Source organism: Periophthalmus magnuspinnatus, chromosome 19, assembly GCF_009829125.3.
Source record: "Periophthalmus magnuspinnatus isolate fPerMag1 chromosome 19, fPerMag1.2.pri, whole genome shotgun sequence".
In the NCBI taxonomy this organism is placed as follows: Eukaryota; Metazoa; Chordata; class Actinopteri; order Gobiiformes; family Gobiidae; genus Periophthalmus; species Periophthalmus magnuspinnatus.
The window spans coordinates 10,730,509-10,752,441 of NC_047144.1; the positions used below are offsets into that span (position 1 = coordinate 10,730,509).

The 21,933-nt window shown below is 36.8% G+C and overlaps 1 protein-coding gene across 1 annotated transcript in view; it reads left to right on the forward strand.

Moving 5' to 3' along the window:
* Positions 1–21,933, forward strand: part of LOC117387549 (corticotropin-releasing factor receptor 1-like) — a 64,876-nt gene that overhangs the window by 35,684 nt on the left and 7,259 nt on the right. Inside the window, exons 6-10 of the mRNA XM_033985074.2 lie at positions 7,205–7,311; positions 12,851–12,971; positions 14,843–14,996; positions 17,374–17,434; positions 18,121–18,193. Coding sequence (XP_033840965.1) covers positions 7,205–7,311; positions 12,851–12,971; positions 14,843–14,996; positions 17,374–17,434; positions 18,121–18,193 — 516 coding nt within the window. The remainder of the gene's footprint in view (positions 1–7,204; positions 7,312–12,850; positions 12,972–14,842; positions 14,997–17,373; positions 17,435–18,120; positions 18,194–21,933) is intronic.

A 21,933-nucleotide genomic window follows, 5' to 3' on the forward strand; every position in this document is an offset into this window, starting at 1 on the left:
GAGTTGTTAAAATACAGTGCAGAGGAAGAGAGAGAGATGGGGGTTGAGTGAGCAAGTAAGGGAGATCGTGAGAGAGGAATGGAGAGAGGGGAGCGGAAGAGAGCAGGAGGTGTAAGAGAGAGAGTGTGTGAGGGGAGGGGAAGTAAGAGAGGAGAGAGGGGAGGGGAGTGAGACGAAGAGGTTAAGTAAGCAAAAGATGGAGGGGAAGAGAAGGAGGGAGTAAGGGAGGAGAGAGCTGAGGGGGAGAGAGGGAGTAAGAGGTGAATGAAAGAGGGAGGGGAGAGAGAATGAAAGAGATGGGAGAGAATGACAGAAGAAGGGAGTGAGAGTGGTAGAGAGTGGACAGAGGAGAGGGTAGTGACAGAGAGTAAGAGAAGGAGGGGGACAGAAAGTGAAAAGAGGATAGTGAGTGATGGAGAGAAGAAGGGAGAGAGAGGCAGAGAGAGAGGTGAAGAAACATAGTGATCACATGAGGATGTTTTTTTGGTACACACTTTAACTACCATCTGGTTGGGACATTTTGATGTGCTCATGTACTCCCTTTAATTGCGACACTTAGCCAGAACATTGTGACCCAGCTGATTTGGCTAAGGCCAAAAAACATGTACAGAAAGTATTCACAATGTTCAGTTCATGTTCAGTAGGAATTGTATTTGCTTTGCTTGCTGCTGATTATTAATCTGTTTGACTTTTAGTAAATGTTTTTCAATGCTAAGATTATTGTCATAGAGTTTTCAATGATTAGCTCATAATATAGTCACATGTTGAAAATACCTGTCTCAAATTTTTGCTCTAGGCACAAACATGTCATGGAAACTAACTTACTGCCGCTCCCAGTTGCAGTGGCATTGATTTATCTGCAGGGTTCTATACTGGGAGGGCATCCAGTGTTCACAATATAGACATGAAAAATCCTTTATACAACGATTAATGTTAATGCTATTATGGATTATGAGCAGTGTCCGAAACTTAGTTAAATGGAGTCTCATGGGTCTAGTCAGCGGGATGGCTTATGGGCTGTAAAATAACATTAATCTATAATTAATTGAATTAATCGTCTGTTAGCTGGAAGAAGCACTCCAGACATGCTTACTCCTGAAACTATTATTAGCATTTTGTAAAATGACTCACATTACAGGTTAAAGCAGTTATGAAACCATTACAACGATTTATTATGTTAAAAGCATGTAATGGTAAATGGTCACATTTTTATATCGCACTTTTCATTCTTAAGGAACCACTCATCCATTCACACACATGTTCATACACCGGTGTACGCAGACACTGGGGTCGAGGAGGGTTAAGTGTCTTGCCCAAGGACACAACGGCAACATTCATCGGTGGGAGCTAGAATTTTGCTGCCAACCTGTGGGTCAGTGGATCTGACCGCTCAACCATAATGTTTTAAGTCTATTGCTAATACTACTGATGCTACAGCCAGCCTTGCCACAGCCGCTGATTATTTTACTCACGTGTCAGTGAACATTCATTCAGCACATTCAGCTTTAGTAATAACTTAACTAAATATAAAGTAACATGTTAGAAAAGCTTTGGAAAATACATACTATTTTACATTTTTACCCAAATGTATGCACAGATAAAGACAGTAAGTGTGTCTATATCTGGCTGTAAGAAAATTGTGATATAAATGTGTGGATTATCACCCTCGTCTACCGTCACTACCCCTCCCATGTCATCCACCCCGGCATGTGCTGCTAGAATGATCCCACTGGTCAAGAGACACACACTTGTTTACTGTCTAAACACAGCAGAGATTTATGAAGGCTTCAAGTTGTTTCAGCATGTGATTTTCTTCTATCTGCAGGGTAAAATCACAATGCTTATTAAACACCCTGTACCTGCTTTTTTCTCATGCTAAATTTCTCTTGCCCCAGTACAGATACATTATATAAACAGCTACTGACGTCAAAATAAGTCAGCTGCGTCTAATTATAGGGCCATATTATGTTCAAATAATCAGAAAGTGCATTGTTAGCATGCTAGTTGTGGTTAGTTTTACCATCACACTAAAACTCTACACTGGCCTATGATAGTTGTGAAAAGCACTTATAAACACACTACAGTGAATAATTGGGATGATTGGCATGCTTGGAAGCCATTTTATGTGCAAATAATCAGAAAGTGCTCTGTTACCATGCTAATTGTGGTTAGTTTTACCATCACAGCAAAACTTTACACTGGTCTCTGATAGTTGTGTAAAGCACTTATAAACACATCATGGTGAATAATTGGGATGCTTGGAATGCAAAAGATTAATAAGGAATTATTTTGGACATCTTCAAACCTTTTTAAATGAAATAGTTTGATTTTTCACATTTTGAAGACACTAAAAATCAGGTACAGCGCCCATAACTATACTTTTTTTTTTTCTTTTTTTGGAGGGATTTATCGGCTAAAACCTTACATAATTTGAGACAACAGGCCGCTCAGCGTGTAAGCGAGATCCATTTTGTAGAAACGGTAATTCCCAATTGACATTTCTGTGCCAAGTTGGTCCCTAATGATGTAAATCTGGGGAGTGAACAGAACCAGGCAGAAAATGTGGCACCCTTCCCACATGTCCTCAAAATACTTCAATGTTTACTTTTACAGCTCTATTAGCTGTTGCGTGATGAAAAACCTCGTAGGAATAATTCATAATTCATTTTACTTGATTTTTTTAGCTTCTTTTTGGCACCATTTATGTTTAAACGTTGTACTTTGAACTGAAACTTGCAATGAGATGTCCAACTGAAGAAATGTCACGTTATGTCACCCTATAAACCTTTGGGGGATTTGAAGTTTGGTCCACTGAGAATGCAAAGTTTGAGATTTGACCTTCTAAGGTTACTGTAGTTTTAACTTTAGCCCCTTCACTTTGTTGTACTGGAGTCTTTTGACCTCCTGAGGCTGCTGTAGCGTGTGGTGAAAGTTAAACACACTTTTCACTGTCAGGTGCTTCTAAAGGAGTGAATGAGAAGTTTTGTTGTCAAGTTGTTATTAGCATTTTCGTGATCAAATTTGAATCGCCAAAAATACTGATATCCTCCTGAGATGCCAGTTCAGAAAACAGCTGTTTAAGACAAGTTTAGCTCAAGTCATGTGAAATCAGGTCCAGCGCATGTTCAAAATGAAATTAGCCTAGTTAAATTACAGGTCTGTAACTGAAATGCTAATCTCTTGTGAACACTGTATTTATTTCCAATTATCTACATATTACTTCTTATTTTATGTAAGCTCCATATTATTTAACTGAAATATCCCAAGAGTTGTAAACAGAGGCAGGAGAAGTTTATTACCATGAGTTTGGGAGCTGGAGACATGAACACTCAACACACATTGTGTTAGTATTGTCCATTTAGGTCTGTTATGGTTCTATTGTAGGGAGTATTATAGCCTCTAATGATGGGGCAGATAACCAGGGCTGATCTTTAGATGTCCTTGTTACAGTAGTGCTGTTTCTTTGTGGGGTCAGCGGATGCAAATTGGTACTAAAACAAGTATTAAAACTCATTTGAACAGTTATTAATATTGAAAAAAGCAATACACAAACAGAATAGAACAGGATGGAACTGAATGATCTTAATCTATATCTGAACTCATGATAGCACATGATAATTTTAAAGAAACAATAAATGTTTTGTGTATCAAAAATATATTTTTCAGTGTAATATCTTTGAAATTTTAGTTCAGTGGGATTTAGATTTTTAGTCTCATTATTACTATTACATTTGCTTTTTTGAGCTACTACAAGTCCATCAATACAGTTTGTCCAAGCTACAGAATATAGCTTTTTTGCTTAAAGAAATGCACTGTCGAAATTGTGATACTTTTGGTGTTTAAGTCTGTAAGTCAAGAAGTCTTTTCCCTCATTGTCTGAAAAAGTACCATCATTTGGGCTTTGAGTCACAGGTCTTAAAAATTTACCTCATCCAAAATGCAGTTTGCTCCTTCTCAGAAAATAAGCAAACTTGTGTCCTGAAGTGACAAGAAGAAAAGTTTGACCAAGATGGATAACACAAAGTTTCTCAGACAAGTAGTCGGCTGTCACAGTGAAGGCAGTGCATAATAAGTGCTTTTTAAATGGACATCTGGCAATTTTCATTCTGAGATGAACAAATAAAATATCAATCGCGTAAACAATCTCCCAACGCATATCACAGCTGTGGTCGTTTGTACATTATAGATTTCCGAGTGTTTGGGAACGTTTTTTTTTGTGTTTTTTTTTGGAATGACGCTTTTCATTTTGTGTTTACTTTGACACTTTCTGAATTGGCTGATGTCTGATCGATCTCCGGGCGAAGATAAATATGGCGTCTGACCTTTTAAAAATGTCTTAGATTTTTTTCCTGTTTGTGGTGCTGAAATGAATCACTCGGCAGCGGTTATGTGGACTGTGGAGTGATTGACATCGGCATGGAGACAGACTTGTGAGATGGTATAGTGAGGAGGTGGGGGGTAGTGGTGGGGGGGGGCAGTCTCTTTCAAGTCTGTATTGAACCAGAAATGCAACGTCCCCACTGGGAGTGGATCAAGTGCTTAAGAGAAAGTTGGTTTGAGTACAATCAAATCTTCCATTTCCTCTCAGGATTCACCCAAGGTTACTTCTTCAGTGAAGCGTGTTTCAACAGGAAGGTAAACAAGTTAGGTTTGATTTTTTATTACCCACACGTGACGTTTTGCGTCTCCTGCAGCTAGCGGTAGGTTGGTCTTATGTAGTGGTACAAAATGTGGTTAGACTTAATTGAGCCACAGACTTAGTTGTGTTCTTAATAACAACTTAGTTTTTTTTTTACTTCATTACTTGTATTTTTACTTAGGTAAATTTGAACTAAATTAGACCCGGTTTAATAGCTTAATCAGGTAAACACACAGTCCTTAATATGTTTGTGTTCACAAGAAGAATGCGCTTATTTAAAACTATAAAACATCTGTAATTAAATAAATGTAGGAGCGTCTGATATTGTGCAGACACTTGCAGCCATGTTATAATCCCTCCTCAAAAACATACCTAGAGTTGTGTTTTGTTTCATTTACACATGTTTGAGTAATCCTTTATTATTAGTCTACATGTCCGAAGCTCAAAATGCTGTTCCACCTTGTGATGTCATGAAGTATTGTAATTGTTAATTGATGGAAAGTAGCAGTAGCTAAATCTGGTACAAATCATCTTTTCCTTGTAAGATTAATGAATTTGTACATGGTCCCTGTCAAATAAAGAATAAAGAAAGAAAGAGAAAGTTAGCGGCTACTTTTTTATGTTTAGTTCAGTAGAGATTGCACTTGCAGAGCTGAATTTATCCAAGTGATTCTAGTGAATCTGTGTGGAGTTTAAAACACAGTGGAGCACCTGTTTTACCACATGACATCACAAGGTGGAACAAAGTGATTTCTGTTTGAGGGAAGGAGCCTAAATACGCAGGATTTGTGTGTTAAACATGTCTGAATGAAACAAAACACAACTCCGGGTATGTTTTGCCACGAGGAAACAATATTATAACAGATCAGAAAATAGTGAAACATGGACCCTTTAATTTAAGAGTGAAGTTTAATACCATACTGTGGAATTTCCCAGTCAAAGTGGTTGAATCTGACAGGCAAGTGCCATACCTTTCACCAGAAAAGTTACATAGTGCACCTTTAAATACTTGTCTTTTATGTTGTACCTTAGTTTTCTTTTGCTTGTGCATCTCTACTCATCAGTAAAGAAATTTGTCTATCTCTGGTCTTTCGCTGTAGTCTGGCTCCAATTTGCCTGATTTATTCCCTGACACGCTTGTCCGCCTTCTGAACCATGATTCTTTTTACGAGGTGAACAAACTAATGAGAACCAAGGTTCCCTGCGATCACTCTAGTAGATTTGGTGTCTAGGATTGGCACTTCTGTAACAAATGAGTGAATGGGGCGGAGATGACGTGTACGCGGGTGCCAGCGGATTAAGAAGATGCCCACGTTTAATCTGGAGTAGACACCAGCAGCAGGTTACATAAATCCACTTACAACGCAGATTACTGTTGCTAATGACGAGGGGCAAGCCGATCACAATGGATAGCTCTGGATGTGTTACTGTGATTTGTTAAAATATAATTTCATGTTTTTCTCATAAAACATTTGGCTTAACAACAGAGAGGAATGAACCGTGTGTGTAACAGTGCATGCACCCACTCCCACTCAATCACAGTAGGAGCTAGTTCTGCAGAATTAAAAGAGAAAAGGAGTAAAGAGGATTTTCTTTGGGCATTTGGATGGTGTTGTTTTTATAAATTGAATATGCCCCGAAGACTATTACAATTTCCGCCTTGTTATAGTGTTGTTCTAATGTCACAAAACTAGCATTTTTACATGGAAGGAAGTATCTCAATACTTGATACTTGAAGCGATACCATAATTAAATGAAAAGACTTAATAGACATAAGATTGATGTAATAGTCATATACCCAAGGCTACAGGCTCATTTAATCTAAATTTTACAACCACAATTTTAACTATACAATTATAGTAGCTTCCGTTGTAAAATCTTAACATTTGTCTTATATTTATCATTATATAATAGTACAACTTATGACAAAAGATCATATCATCTATAACCATGCCAGCTTGTCAAAGCCTGTTCTTGTCAGATCTCAGAAGCTAAACAAGGCTGTGCCTGGTTAGCACAGTGGGGCACCAGTGGCAAAAACTGCTGTGTCCTTAGGCAAGGCGCTTCACCCACATTGCCTAGTATGTCACAGATTGGCAGCCTTGCTTCTGTCAGTCTGCACCAGGGCAACTGTGGTTACAACAGTAGCTCACCACAACCGAGTGTGAAGCAAATGGCTAATGAACAAAATAAAAGTTTAAACTGTGAAAAAATCCCTTCCTTATGCATTAACTGTATCTGCATTTTGTACAGAATTTTCTGTATTGGACATAGGTTGGAGGTATTTTATTTTAGAACTCTCTGCTACTTCCACAGGTACTATCTTACCAAACCAAATAATAATTAGAAAAACATGAAAACCTGTTTTATGCACTTTAAATTAAAGACCCATTAAAGGCCCATTTTGTAGTATAAATGTATAACCTGCATTGATCTTTTTGTTGACAAATGTTTGCTGCATTTTACCTTTTATATTGTTTTTCTGAGCTGTAAGTAATTTCTTTTGAGGATCAATAGTTTATCTAAGTAAGTTTTTTTTATAACCCAACTTTGTTCTTTCTGCAGAAAAAAGGCAAGATGCACTACCAGATAGCAGTTATTATAAACTTCCTGGGCCACTGCATCTCTATGGTGGCCCTGCTCATCGCCTTCTTCCTGTTCCTGTGCTTGAGGTGAGTGTCTGTCTCCACTAATCAGACTGCACCGATGTGACACTGTTCTCCAAAGCGCTTCACGTTCTTATTCAAAAACCATTTGGTCATGGGATAAAACCTACCCCTATCTCAAGCCGGCAGAGGCAAAGGCGGTTTAGAAGACCCGCAAAATTGGGGCATATTTACCCCCCGCAAATGGGAATAATGGACTGGTCTAGCATGTAAAAATACCAAAACAGCTGTGTGGATAGGCCTGAAAGATGAATCGCAGTCGAATGGAGGCTATTGGCAAATCGCAAAACCTCATGGTGGAGGAAACTAGTTATACAAATATCACAGCTTTCACTGCTGTATTAAAGGGCCCATATTACACTATTTTCTGATCTATGTTATAATATTGTTTCCTCATCAAAAACATACCCAGAGTTGTGTTTTGTATCATTCACACACAAGCCTTGCATATTTGAAGTTCTTCTCTCAAACAGAAAACATTCTGTTCCACCTTGTGCTCAAAATGCTCTGTTCCACCTTCTGATGTCATGAAGCTGTTGTTAACAGCTAGTTTTTGCATTTAGTTCAGTAAAGATTGACAGTTCAGAGCTGAAATCATCCAAATGATTCTAGTGAACGTGAATGGAATTTAAAAACACAGCTGAGAAGTTCCTGTACATGACATCACAACATTTTGTTTTGTTTCATTCACAATCACACCTTGCTTATTTTATTCAGTGTTCTTCTCCCAAGCAGAAAACACTGGTTCCACCTTATGATGTGGTAATACAGGAAGTGCTCCACTGTGATTTTAAACTCCATACACCTTCACTAGAATCATTTGGATGATTTCAGCCCTGGAACAGCCAATCTCTACTGAACTAAGGGTAAAAGGAGCTGTTAAGTTGAAAATTACCACTTCATGACATCACAAGGTGGAACCGAGTATTTTGAGCTTTGGGGATGTATTTTATTTATTTTTATTTATTTTTTTGGTCATTACATTCAAATCAAACATTATCCAACTTGTATAAGATTGTACATAACATTTCTATCATGACCGAAAGGGTTTAGGCTGAAGTAAAAAAACAAAAAAAAAACTTAAACTGGGTTATAATGCATAACCCAATTATGACCAACCCAATGTAGACAATCAGTAGACTAACAATAAAGGTTTACTCAAACATGTGTGAATGAAACTAAACACAACTCCAGGTATGTTTTTGAGAGTCAATTTTGAGTAATACAGGACCTTTAAATACAAGCCATCAACGATATTTGTATTGAAAGATGAAATATAAGTCCATTTGATCCACAACTTAGAACTTGTGTGATCAATATGTTTAATACATGTACTTGTATATACCTTCTTATTTTTAAATCCAATAAAAAATAATTGTAAAAAAATGTACAATGGAAAAAGGTTAATGTAATTTTATAAAAAAAAAAAAAAGAAAAAAAGAAGAAAAACAACTAATGATTATTTTAGTAGTCAACTGCTATCACGATTCTTCTGATTAATTTTTACAGTTAAAATTATAGGCTCCTTTTAAACGTCCATGTTTCCTCTGAACAGAATCATGATTGTAAAACATATATCTTAAATCTAATTCGTATCACAATGTTGGTTTGAGCCCTTACATGTGATGGACTGCTGAAGGTGGAGCGAGCTTTTCTGACAAACTGAAATAAAGCACGCGTTAACGAGAGAAAGGTCTTAGCACCCTGCACAGCCGCTATCGATCCCCAGACACCCCGGGGAGTGCGAAAAGCGTGAAACAGGGCGCAAAGGGGCGGAGTAAATAGAATCGCCACCGAACGTGTTTATGCGGTAGTCCTGTTTTTAGACCGCAGAGGCACCGGCATAGAAAAGGCTTTGACATTGAGAGACAAGAGTTGGAGAGTGTTTTTAAAAAGGCCATTTGGATAGTGGAGTGCTTTGGCATTTATTACCTACCTTCTTCTCTCTATGGACGATCGAGATAGAAGCCACTTAAGAGAAAACTACAGCTGCCAATGACAAATAGAGAAACCGATGCCGTTCTCAGGGCCATAGCCAAAATGAGTGAAACGAAGCTGGGAGTTTTCACTTGTGGAAAAGTTCATCCTCAGCTCAAGTCGAATCTAAAACAATATTTGGATCTTATTTTAGAACGTGCCACTTTTGAAAGCATGCCAAGGAAAAGTTAAGTGAAGCGTGGCCGATATGAAACCTGCTCTGCAAGTGTCTAGCATTGTCTATTTTTGTAATACCAACTTAAAGGGCAATATTAGAACAGCCCCACATATTTTACTACCCATAATAACACAAGGGAGGATCGAGCCATTATCCACAGAACATAATGCTAGAGAATATAACATTTCTGAAGCGCAAATGAATGAAACCAAATACGAAACATAATATAGACTTTTTGTACACAGAAGATTTGTATCACATTGTGGCACCTAAACACTGGATTTTAAAATGCATTTCCAGAGCCATGCTTGTGCAATTAATGATCAAACTTGTTTAACTGTGAATGACATTATTGTAATTACAAAAATCTGGGGAAAAAGTTCTGCCCCTCAAAACCCGAATCAAAACCTCGTCCTTTATAAGTAGCTATGTAATTGTAAATGTTTTTCAATATCCTGCGGGCCTTTGAACAGTGGTATTGTCTTATTACACTTACAAGGATGCAAAGACACAGAAAAATGAAAACAACATTGCTGAGTGACGCCTATTAAGTATTGATGCACGTTAAAATATAAATCAGCGTCATTCAGGGTTAGTGAAGGGAGAAGGCTAAGCTCTTAATGTGGGTGACAACGAGCCGGTCTGTCACTGTCTACACGTCCATTCAGTAGTGCTGCTGCTGCTATTTTCAAACACACATGCTCTTCCAATACGGTACATTTAATTGTATCCCCGGGACAATATATTTACAGCATTGAAAAAACATCCGACTTTGAGGAAAAGACAATAACAAGAACCGAAGCAACTGTCCCTACATATTATAGTAGGAGCCTCACATGTGGGGGAGTGATGTTTTCTGAAAGTATATTCATAATTCATAATCATCTTCATTTTATCCTGGCATATTTTCTGAGAATACTGACAAAGATCTTATAGTGGAATGGCCTGTGGGGCAAAAGATTTAGCTCCATAATGCCTTTGTGCCATTCAGTTGTTCTTCATTACTGCTCAGCAATGACGCAGCTTCCGACTGACCCTGTCGCTATAGTGTCAAACTCAATTTCACCATGGGGCATATCACAAAAGCAAGTGGTTAATTAACTAACCTCTATGTAGCCCATATTTGAGAAGGTTTTATCTTAAAATTGAGGTGGAGAGCAGGGCAGAATGGTTCAATTTGCCTTTAAACGGTCACATTGCAGATGTTTTGACCTGGTTTATGGTTAATATCTCTGTAATTACAGGGCCTAGCCACATGAAACAAAAACTGGCACAAACATCAGCATTTTCCCACAAAAGTGTGTGGCATTATACATTTACTCAGGTATGACTGTTTTCAGTTGATAGAATTAAGATCAATGTGTCAAAATGTAAGGACTTAACATTTGTGAATATTTTAAAAATAGTCTCTCACCTATAAGATAAGATAATCCTACATTGTGTCCCATGAGAGAAATTGGTCTTGAAACTGAGTTATATAGAGTTGTAGATCCCTACCTTCCATCTAAATTTATGACGTTATCAAATCCTTTAATGTTTCTGATACAAGCAACTAAAAATGCAATGAACAGAGGAGCACTTAATCATGAATATTACAAGGACCAAAACCTTTAAAATATGACTTTAGGCTGTACTGTTTTTCTGTCTGGGTTGTATTGTGAAATGTGCAAAAAGCAAAAACATGTAGATGTTGTGGGTTGCCTGTGCTTTCATGTTACTCTTGAGACTGCAGTAATGAATAAGGCTTTTTCATTATCATCGTTGTATCAAAGTCAGTATCAAGTATCAAGCATTTTCCTATCAGAATAGAATATTATCTGCTCGTATGCGTGTGCAACCCTAGTGTAGTGTTTCCTGCAGCCACCCTCCTTTACCACAGGAGCTCCAGCTAATGAACAGAAGAATATATGTATGCATAATGTATGCATGATCAAACTAATAAATCTAGTCGACTGAGCTAAAACAAAAACTTAAATTTGAGCTAGCACAGCACTTTACGTCTATTAGCAAACTTCTCACTTTTCATTTGACAAAAGGCCAGTGAAATCAGGCCATCTGCTGTAAAAGCACACTGCTAGACTGACAGATTAAAGTGATTATGCAGCCTTTTTGACAATGTTTCATAAAATGCACTAAAAACATTATGCTTTTGCCCAAATATCTACAAGAAATAAAAATATTATGGTCAGATAAAGATAACACTTTTATTAAAATTAATATTTGTTTGGATGTTATCTGAATTAAAAACATAATTTCAAACTCTGTGATGTAATTGTGGTTCCACGAAATTTAATTAAAAACTTGATTGGGCAACAAACTTTCTACATTACATTTTCTCATAAAGAGATGAAGTTATTTCATCCACACATGTTAAATTTCCATTTGGTTTTGCACTATGTTTAAGTTTTCTGGTGGAGGGTCTGGAATGTTCCACAGTATAGTACAAATTCATCCATCATTAGTTTATTCAGTAACAGGTGTTTTATTGCCAAAATATTTGGTTTTGGCAGGTCTTCTGCTTGTGTCTCTATGGAGACCAAATTTTGTCATTTTTTGTGGAACATTTAAACCAACACATTTCCATGGAAAGTGAAAGGTTCAGACCCACCACCTAAAAAAATATACAGTGCCCCATAAGTCAGACCTATTATTGACTTTTCAGAGCTTTTAACCATGTGATAGTTGTTTACCCTCAACATTTACTCACTCAGAGTTATATTTGGAATTATTTGTGCATGTATTGGCAAGCAACTCCCGTTTTCGCCACCACTGATACACGCTCACTGCTCTGTACTTACTTTGTTCTCCAAGAAAATGTTCTTAATTGGTAATATGTGTAGGATTCGGCAGCGCTGTGTTGTCCTTTTGGATCAAATGAAAAGAAAATGTGCTGCTCGCTAGCATGATCTGCAGCTATTCATTGGAGGTGCGGACAGCTCCACGGTGCTTTGTTGTGATGGTGTTTACAGTGATGTCAGCTCCCATCCACAGGACTCATAGATTATAACTAGATAACTGACTCAAGCACAATATGTCTTCTTTAACATTTAATTCACATTCAGTTTAAAAATATTCAAACCAATGCAAAGATGTTCAAAAGTACAAAAGGCCACAACAAAGCATAGCATACTCCCTCTCTGTCTTTCAATTTAGGATTGTTGCCATAACAATTAACAATATCAACTCAAGATATATGTTTTGAATGGTCAAATGGTTGAAGTCCTGAAAAGTCCTTCAGACCAGGAAAAAGTGATGTAAGTGAAACCTATGAATAGGCTATACTTAACCCCTCAACCGTGAGATCAATACTTCTAAACATAGCATGAAGTCACCACAGTCAGAAACCTGAGAGTTGGTGTAAATATGTTAATCCTGCTTTGGTTCTCACAGGAGCATTCGCTGTTTGAGAAACATCATCCACTGGAACCTCATCACGGCCTTTATCCTGAGGAACGCTACCTGGTTCATTATGCAGCTGACCATGAGTCCCGAGGTGCACGAAAGTAATGTGGTACGTCGCCCGTATTTGGTTACACAGGAAGGAAGAGGCCATGAAATATGAGTTTTCTGTACAATATCCCATTTGAGGACATCACAATAGCCTACTGTATATGAACTAGTTATGTATTATCTTATGTCACGTACCTATCTTTGTGAGGTCGGCCCCAGGTAGGTTACAAATTCAAAAGGGTGTTGTTGTACTTAAACATTGATTGTGTCCTACAGGGAAATCCTATTTGAAATACATAAGATCAGATATACAGAGGATATTGTACATTTAAGGAGGTCAGGCGATTAAAATTGTTTATATACTTAATACAGTATATCAAGGTCAAAGTGCTGGTTTTGAAACATGATGATATTATCTAACACAGGTGGGATTAAGACCTTGTTTTGCTAGTGTCAAATCTTTAATCCAAGGCATTGGCCCACAAGTTAAATCCTGTGCTTTGAGTTTCAAGTTCTTTCAAATTTACCAAGTGTAACAAATATTTTGTTATTGTCCAACTTTTAAAAATCATGGTAACCAATAGATGAGTGGGAGGGACATGTTCCAGTCCCTGTAAAATTAAACACAGAAACTATATCAACTGTATAGAGAAGCATTAAGTCATTTCAAGTCCTGAATCATAGGTCAGAATAGTGAATCTACTCTGAGCCAAGTCATTTGCAGGGCCACCTCTGTTTTCTAACAACCAAATCATTAGAGCTAAGTGATATTTTAAATAGATGGACAGATGTTTATTACTATTGAACATAACTCAACTAATCTTTAAAGAATTAAAATAAGACATACAGCAGCCTTTGGTCCAAATAAAAACACATCACTAAAGCAAGCTAAATCTAATATGTTTGGCTAACAAGGCATTTCAGGAATTAGAACGCTTGTCCCTTTACTCACCACATGCGTTTAATAAAAGATAGCCACTTTAAAGAATCAATATTTTAACATGAGGTGAGGTGAGGTAAGCTGGCAGTAAACTGACTGAGCGCAAGATAGTCGACTTTACAAACACAAATCTGTTGAGTAAATTATGGCCTTGGTTCATCTGTGATTTTAAAATTTTAATTAGATATTACAGGAGCCAGTTCACAGAAGGCCAATTTAAAATAAAAAGTTATTTGATTTAAATAAATAATCAGATTGGCCTTTATTACACCAGAATATGTACATTTACAGGCAAATAGTGGTGATGATTAAACCTAAACATACTATTACATAAAACCATATAAATACACTCTAATGGTATTTATATAAACACAGGCAGATCCTGAGTCTAATATCATGTTACTGTAAGGATCAGTGGTCTTCACAAATCTGTGGGAAACAACAAGTTCACTCTGGCAAAAACAAGCAGTTTTTCTTAACGAAGAGACCATGCTCACTTAAGTGAATACCCATATGTTTGGCACTATTATATTAAATGAAAAAACAACAGATATCAAATCACACCAATGAATCATTGCACCATGCCTGCCTATAATTAGCAGCTGTATATACAAAAACTGCAATACTGTTACTTTACTATTAAACTCAAGACTGCTTCAGTATCAAAATTAGCTATCAGACGAGTATTTTTTTTAAATTTAATTTTATTTGAATGGAAGTTTGACCACTTTGTATATTTGCTGCATTTTAGACCAGAAAAACCCACAAGTTGCATTTTAGTTTCAATTTTTTTCTTAATCATACTTGTTTGGCCCATTAGAATCTTGCTCAAATTCACAATATTGAGACATAAAGTTCACTGTCTGCATGTCACACCCACTCACATGTGCTGTTATAAAGAAATAATGCGGGTTATTCCCTTCACCTGTCGCCTAGTCGTAATTTTGTCTCACTAATTAACAGTGCCACTAAAGAACATTTTCCCCTCGTAGGTCTGGTGTCGTATGGTCATTGCCTGCTTCAATTATTTCCACTCCACCAATTTCTTTTGGATGTTTGGAGAAGGCTGCTACCTCCACACTGCCATTGTCCTGACCTACTCCACAGACAAGCTGCGCAAATGGATGTTTATCTGCATTGGCTGGTGTATGTACCTCCTCTACTCTTTTATTTATTTATTTTTTACTTCAAAGAATTACACAAGAGAAGGGAAGAAACTGCTTTAGTACATGGTTGAAAAAGTATAGGGTCAAGCTTGGAACAATTATTATGACTGTTAAAACCAAAAACAAAACTGAAATCCCTAGTACATTTTTATTCAATCAAATCAAGCTTTCGGAGATAAAATGTCAGTGTTTTTCCATTTTGGCGTTAGATATGGTTTACTTAACAATAACAGATTTAAACCAGATTGTGTTATTTCATGAAATGTCATAATTGTTTTATTGAATATTATCTTGTGGTCTCATCATTCTGAGATCAAGACCATTATAAAAAAAAAACAAAAAAAACAGTTTTCATATCCACTAGTATCTACCCCAGATCTTATCAGGTCTAATCAGGTCTACAATGGGGCAAATTCAGGTCTGAAACAGAGTTATACCATGATGGATGTGATTTTGTTGTTTCACAAAATGTCATCTTTATTTTATGATCACTTGAATAATACATTTTTAATAATTCAGCCTCAACAGACTTTGCAAATGTGAAGGAAGGCGTAAACCAGAGTCTTCCACATAGGAGCCTAGATACTGGATAGCGAAAGGATAGCTAATCTAATGTTAAGATGAAATGGTGAATCAGAGCAGAAAGCAGATATTTAAAACCAAGAAAAATGGTAGACTGCTCCATTAAGTAGTATTGCTAGAAAAAAATGTAAAAAAGAGTCATTTCTGAATGATATGTGTGCACGTTTTGCCCCACGAAACCTCAAGCAAAACCACTCTACCGTGCCTTTGCCATGAGTCAGAAAACAACACTAACACATTATAAGTCTCTTCTACAGGTTGACTTTTGACAGTACATACACCCTTGTTTGAAATCGTAGCGTGATTTCATTTGTGATCCAAATCAACCTCACTATGTTTTTTCCATGCAGCTGGACTGATTATGCAATACACCACTATTTATTGGAAAATGTATCCTATTCCTATCCATCATTATATTAGACAACCTAACCAAGTGCCAAAACAGTTGAAAGTATGCAAAGGGGCCCCTATAAGTCTGCATGGATGTGTGTGGAACTATACGGTGGATTTTGCTGCGTGTGACAGCTGGGATCTGCATTGGTGTGGCGAGTTCACTAACACCCCTTTTCACACTGTCAAACTAAACTATGTGGTGCTGAGATTAGCTGTATTGTGCCAGCTGGATTACATTTCCCCAGGGCAGCGTGAAGCTTCAACTGTGAAGACAAAATGGCAGCATATTTCTGAAGTGAAAAAGATTAAGTTTTATTTGCTTGACAGAGGCTATAAGCTGTAAGAGGAGAGACATTAATAGGATAAAGACAACACAATAGTCTTTATGAAGTAACAGTGTTTTGGTGTTTGTCTAATGGCTAAAGTGACTAAATCATTTTCAGATTAGATTCATTCATTGTCAGACCATTAACTAGTGTGGTCACAAATCCCAGATTTCAATACTAAGCAAAGGGATCGATTCTTTATATCAAATTTATGTCACATTGAAAAAATATATGAAAAAAATGTCTCTTTCTAGTTCTGAGAAAGATCAAGACCGTTATAAAAATCTATTCAGGATAGATCAAAACTTGTCCTATTTATGTTCTGTTTCAGTATTGATGCCTCCTCAAATCAATATCTAGTTTTGATACTAGTTTTAATATACCTTACTATCTGGGTATCCATTTTCTAATTAAAGTTTTAGTAATTGTGCGTTTATAAGAGTTATGATTTTTTACGTGTGTCCTTGTCAGTTCGAATTGTGAAGATGAAATAGCAGCAAATTTTTGAAAGAAGAAAAAAAAAATAGTTGTATTATTATTTTCTTGGTGTGTGGAGACATTGTTGGACAGACTCAAGAGATACAATCGTATGAGTCGCCCTTTTGTCTCATTGGCACCACTGCAGCGGGGATTAACCTATCGACTGCATTGTCAGGACAGTTTCAAATAACTCCAGACTTTGCACACACTTGGCAAAGGGCTTCTCTGTCGTTTATGCCAGCTACACTCCAGTAATTGAATTTTGTCTAGCGTATTAAACCTCTTATAAGTCAAGTAAATGTGTAACTCAGTCCACATTATCGTCAAGCGGACTCTTGCTATTCATACATTCACAAAAGAATATCAACACGGTGACAAGTTCTGGCTTGAATCTCTGCCTCAGTACATTGATGCAAAAATTACTTCTGACAGAGCTTGGCTGGGGCTGGTGGGACACTGTAGATCTCCCCCACCCCCCCCCCCACCCCAAGTGATAATTCAGGATTTGAATAGGAGCTTAAAAAGATGAAAGAAGGATTGAAACATGAAATCTCATCTGTTTTTGTCGCCCCACAGGTATCCCATTCCCAATTATTGTGATCTGGGCCATTGGGAAGCTGTACTACGATAATGAGAAGTAAGATGCTTGTTGTGACTCAAGTTATTGATTGGGGAAAGGGGAGGGGTTGTTCTATCTTTGGCCAAGAACCAAAGGGACAAAGCGCAAAGTCAAGCTGTAGCATTATAAAGATGAATGGGTATTAATAATTGCTGTAATCACATTATCAGTGTATGATATTATAAATTACCCATTAGCACATATTTACTTAAGACTTGATGGAAATGAATGTGCCTTTTGGACTGTTTATATTGCTAACATAGTAAAATCCACAAGAAAAATCTGTCAACTGGACGCAAATTTGTAGGAGTGAAGACGTTTCGCCCTCTTGTTCAGTTCTGCTCAGATAATGCTAACATGATTATACCAATGAATGGGTTGACTTTGCATCCTGTACTGATCCAGGAGTGAACTACATGGACACAGTAGAGTTCAGAATAAAAACACTAACAGAGTGAATACAATAGTTATATAATTAGAATAATGATTGTAGAAAAATGTGTAAAATAACTACTATAAAAAATAACTGGCTATTTGAATTTGTGTAAGAGCAATCATTCTTACCTGAAATTCTTCCATCAAGTCCATAAACAAGCATGACTTCACACTGAAAACTCACAGGGGAATCCTGATTATGAAGAGAGATGATTGACAATGTAATCCTTATTTTATTGCAGTTAGTTATGAGTCCTTTGACATTTCAGGTGCTGGTTTGGGAAACGGGCTGGTGTCTACACAGACTACATATACCAGGGCCCAATGATCCTCGTTCTGGTGGTAAGGAAATATAAATTTATCCTACTCATGGTATTCCCAAGGTTTAAATATTATGAAAAAAGATTTCAGCTTTAAGGTCATTAAGCTTAAGTTTAAGGTTAAGTCTTTTCAGTGATGGCAATATTTTTGTATTTAACCTTTATGCAGCTCAAATGTCACCTGATATTCAGTGTGTTTTATAGTGATCATATATGCAATCTACTCTTGTAACCTTGTCTTTTTGCGAGTTCAATTGTATTTTCATTAGCTGAAAGTGAGCCTAATTTTGTGAGGAAAACAAAATTAATTAATTTCTTTTAAGGAGGATATTTGAAAGATTTCTCTAGGTATATGAATGGCCTTGTACATAGATGTTACCACATAACAGACCTAATAAAGTACACTAAGAGGCAGATGAGAAAAGAACTCTTTACCTTGAGAATAACTGAAGTACCTGTTGCAGACAATTAGGCTTTTTTTTTCTTTTTAAGGTAAGTTAGCAGGTGTGAAATGATTAAAGTGTGTCTCATTCTTTTTGTTAGCGATAAAAATGAACAAATAACCGAAAAAGTTTAAATCTTACTTATATCGTCTGCAGTAAATATACCGGTAATACATTTACGTCTCATATGCAAAGCAAAAGTTCCATCTTGTTTTGGTCCTATTACAAATTACACTAGCCCATTCATTATATCCCAAAGGTGCTCTTTTCACACCCTATTTCAGGAGTCATTAAGTGAACTTCTATAAGCTACACCAAACATAAATATGAGGCTTTTTATATGAACGGGCAGTGCACCAATGTACCTTAACCGACCTGCCTAGAAATTGATTTTATTTAAAGTTTATTTTCCCCCTGGGTACTTGAGCACATTTTTCCTGTTGCAGCAAATTCACAAGCAACTGCTATTATCACAACACACTATAATGACTAGCTGTACTATGGAGTCGACGTTTTTTTAGTGCATACCGTCACTTACTCCATCTCATTGGTATCCAGCTGCAACTCAACAGCTTAGCATTTGTAATACCACTAAGAGGATATCATAACATATTAAAGTCGTCTGCATGACTTCTCAATCAGCATTGCTCTGTTTTTATCCCTTATCCACTAAGAGGGTGGGTGACATTTTTTACATCATCATTATTAAGTAACCTGTTAACAAAATCAGTAGATATTTTAGCACTTTAACAGGAAAGTACTTACACATGTCTTTAAATATATTTTTGAGGTTTAGGTGTTTTAAAAGTACTGTAAAATTAACCAAAGAAAGTGCAAATATATCACTTTATAAATTTTTATTTGAATCAACAATTTTTCATCATTGTAAGTTAATATAAGCATGCCTACCTATAAGTAATATCATAAGTGCTTTCCAGAAGTGCACAGTGTTACCTATTCTTTGTATTTTGGATCTTAGCCAGGAGCTCTTTGTGATAGAAAAAGTGTTTTATGTCTTTTCTTGTCTGGAGTGGAGATACCCCCTTTCATCCTGGACATTCAAAGATGCTTTCACACTTACTCTCCCACTCAACAGACTCGAGCTATTTTTCTTTTGGGGGTTTTTGACGATCCAGTGCAAAAATAACCTCTGTGTCCACTGTCAGGGATGCTATATTATTTTTATCTTGTCTTTCTTAGAGAAAAAGTAATCTTCGGAAGAGCCACTTAATGTTTCTTCCTCCCCTGCTTTGTTCTCTGCAAAAGCTTACATCTGCCTCAAATATTGTTAAAAAAGGGCTGTATCTTGTGCTTGTGCTAGTGCTTTGTGTCTCAAACTATAATGCTGTAACAGTTGTACGAAGCCTTCATCTCGGCTTTTGGAATTCACCTCCTGGTTTAGGTATTTATGGCTGGTTCATTATCTTCCTGGTTTATTTTTTTTACTAGTTTTATTTAACTTTTAGACATGTTTTAGTGTTTGTGTAGATTAAATGTATTTTTATGAACCTTTATTTAAACAGGTGAAAAAACTGTCCTCAATGGCATATGGCAATAAACTTATTCATTTCAATGGAGACAAGCAGGTGACACCACCAGGCAAGGTCAGATCTGTGGAAAGCCAACCTTTTACAATAAGAATGCATATTTTTCAAGGTACTGTTGGTTATAAACCTATAACCTATATACCTGTAATTTATTCAAACCGAGATTGCTGTGGAACATTCCAGGCAAAACGATAACATTTCCATGAAGTCAAGCAGCAAGCGTCAGAACTTCTACCAGAAAAGTGCACTTTGAATGGCTGAGACCTGTATGAAACCTTATTAAATCTAAATTTCATTTGAGTTGAGTGGTTTAGGTTAGGCTGGTTTAGATCCATTAGGTGTTACAGTCATATCTGTATATTTTGTTGCTATGGTTTGATTGAAAGCACATTATTTTACATGTGTTTGACTAAGAAATAAATGACTTTCTGAGGCAGCACTTGTGAGAACTTTGAGAATCTGTGGTCTAGACCCTTTATCCCTTGGGATCATCGTCAGGTCAACATCAAATTTATTATGACTCTTCCTTACGGCACTGTTATGGACTTTCAATGACTTAATATCAAAATTTGGGACGCTCTGTGAACATAATACCAGATGTTGTTAGAGCCCCCCTCCCCCGCAAACATCAGTGAAAGTATTACAGCTTTATTAAGACCAGTAGTCAACATGTTCCCCTTCCAGTGTGGAGGTCAGGTCACCAGGCCTCGGAAACTATTGCCACTATTATTTTTTCCCATGTTACATCATTCACACTTATTGCATGGGCTACTCATTTTATGTCATCACTATGTGGGAAAAAAGGGTCTCAAGCTGCCCATTCAGAAACATGAGATTAGTAAGGCTTACAAATCTCCGTTTGAACAAATGCATATTTTAGTAATTGTGGTAAGACTTACTAGTTTTTCATTTGGGGATTGCAGCAGGAAATGATCTACTTCTTACTCTGATTAGCATATTAATTAGGGTTGAATATTGTGGCAGAATAATTTATAGTAATAAATTATTCTTTATTTGTCTAATTTTTGGCAAAAAGAGTACACAATAGCTACTGAATAGTTTCACAACAAACCATCTTTGATAAGAACTAGCATTGTTTTTTCTACTTTACAGCTCCGGCAGATGCCACCCTAAAATTCTCTATGGGCATATTTCTCAGCTATTACTTTGCGAGATTTAGTACATTCTTTCATGTTATACTACAGGAAATACCAAGGCTAAGGTGTTCTAAATAGTTTAAGAGCCAGAATAATGCATGACATCCTATCAGGACTGTAAAGACGCCATATGGAATGACACGCCCGGCATAACAGTGCCACACATTGTACAGTAAGGAGAATATGCTATGAAAAATACATGGCCCTATCATCTTCCATTTTTAACCTACATACTCACATGGGCGCAGAATTGAGTTGGAGCTCAACACAAAAGTAATTCTTGCTTGAACAAAAGCTGCTGAAAGAATAATAAGTGACCTGCTGTGAGCGCAAAATGAGTTATAATGAAAAGTATAATGGTCATGTGCATGTTTGGAGCTGGTGATGTGTATTGACAATGAATCACTCCATTAGTAACAGTGTGAGTGAGCTTTTAATACTTATAGAAGAAAAAAACTACATTAATCGAGTGATATATGATGTTATGTTTGATTATTGTTTAAAATACATACTACGAGTATTATGCTTGCAAGTACACAATGCTAAAATACTAATACTTGAAAAACAGCTGCTACTTCCTCTGTTACTGCTGCGGCGGTGGTGGCTAACACTATT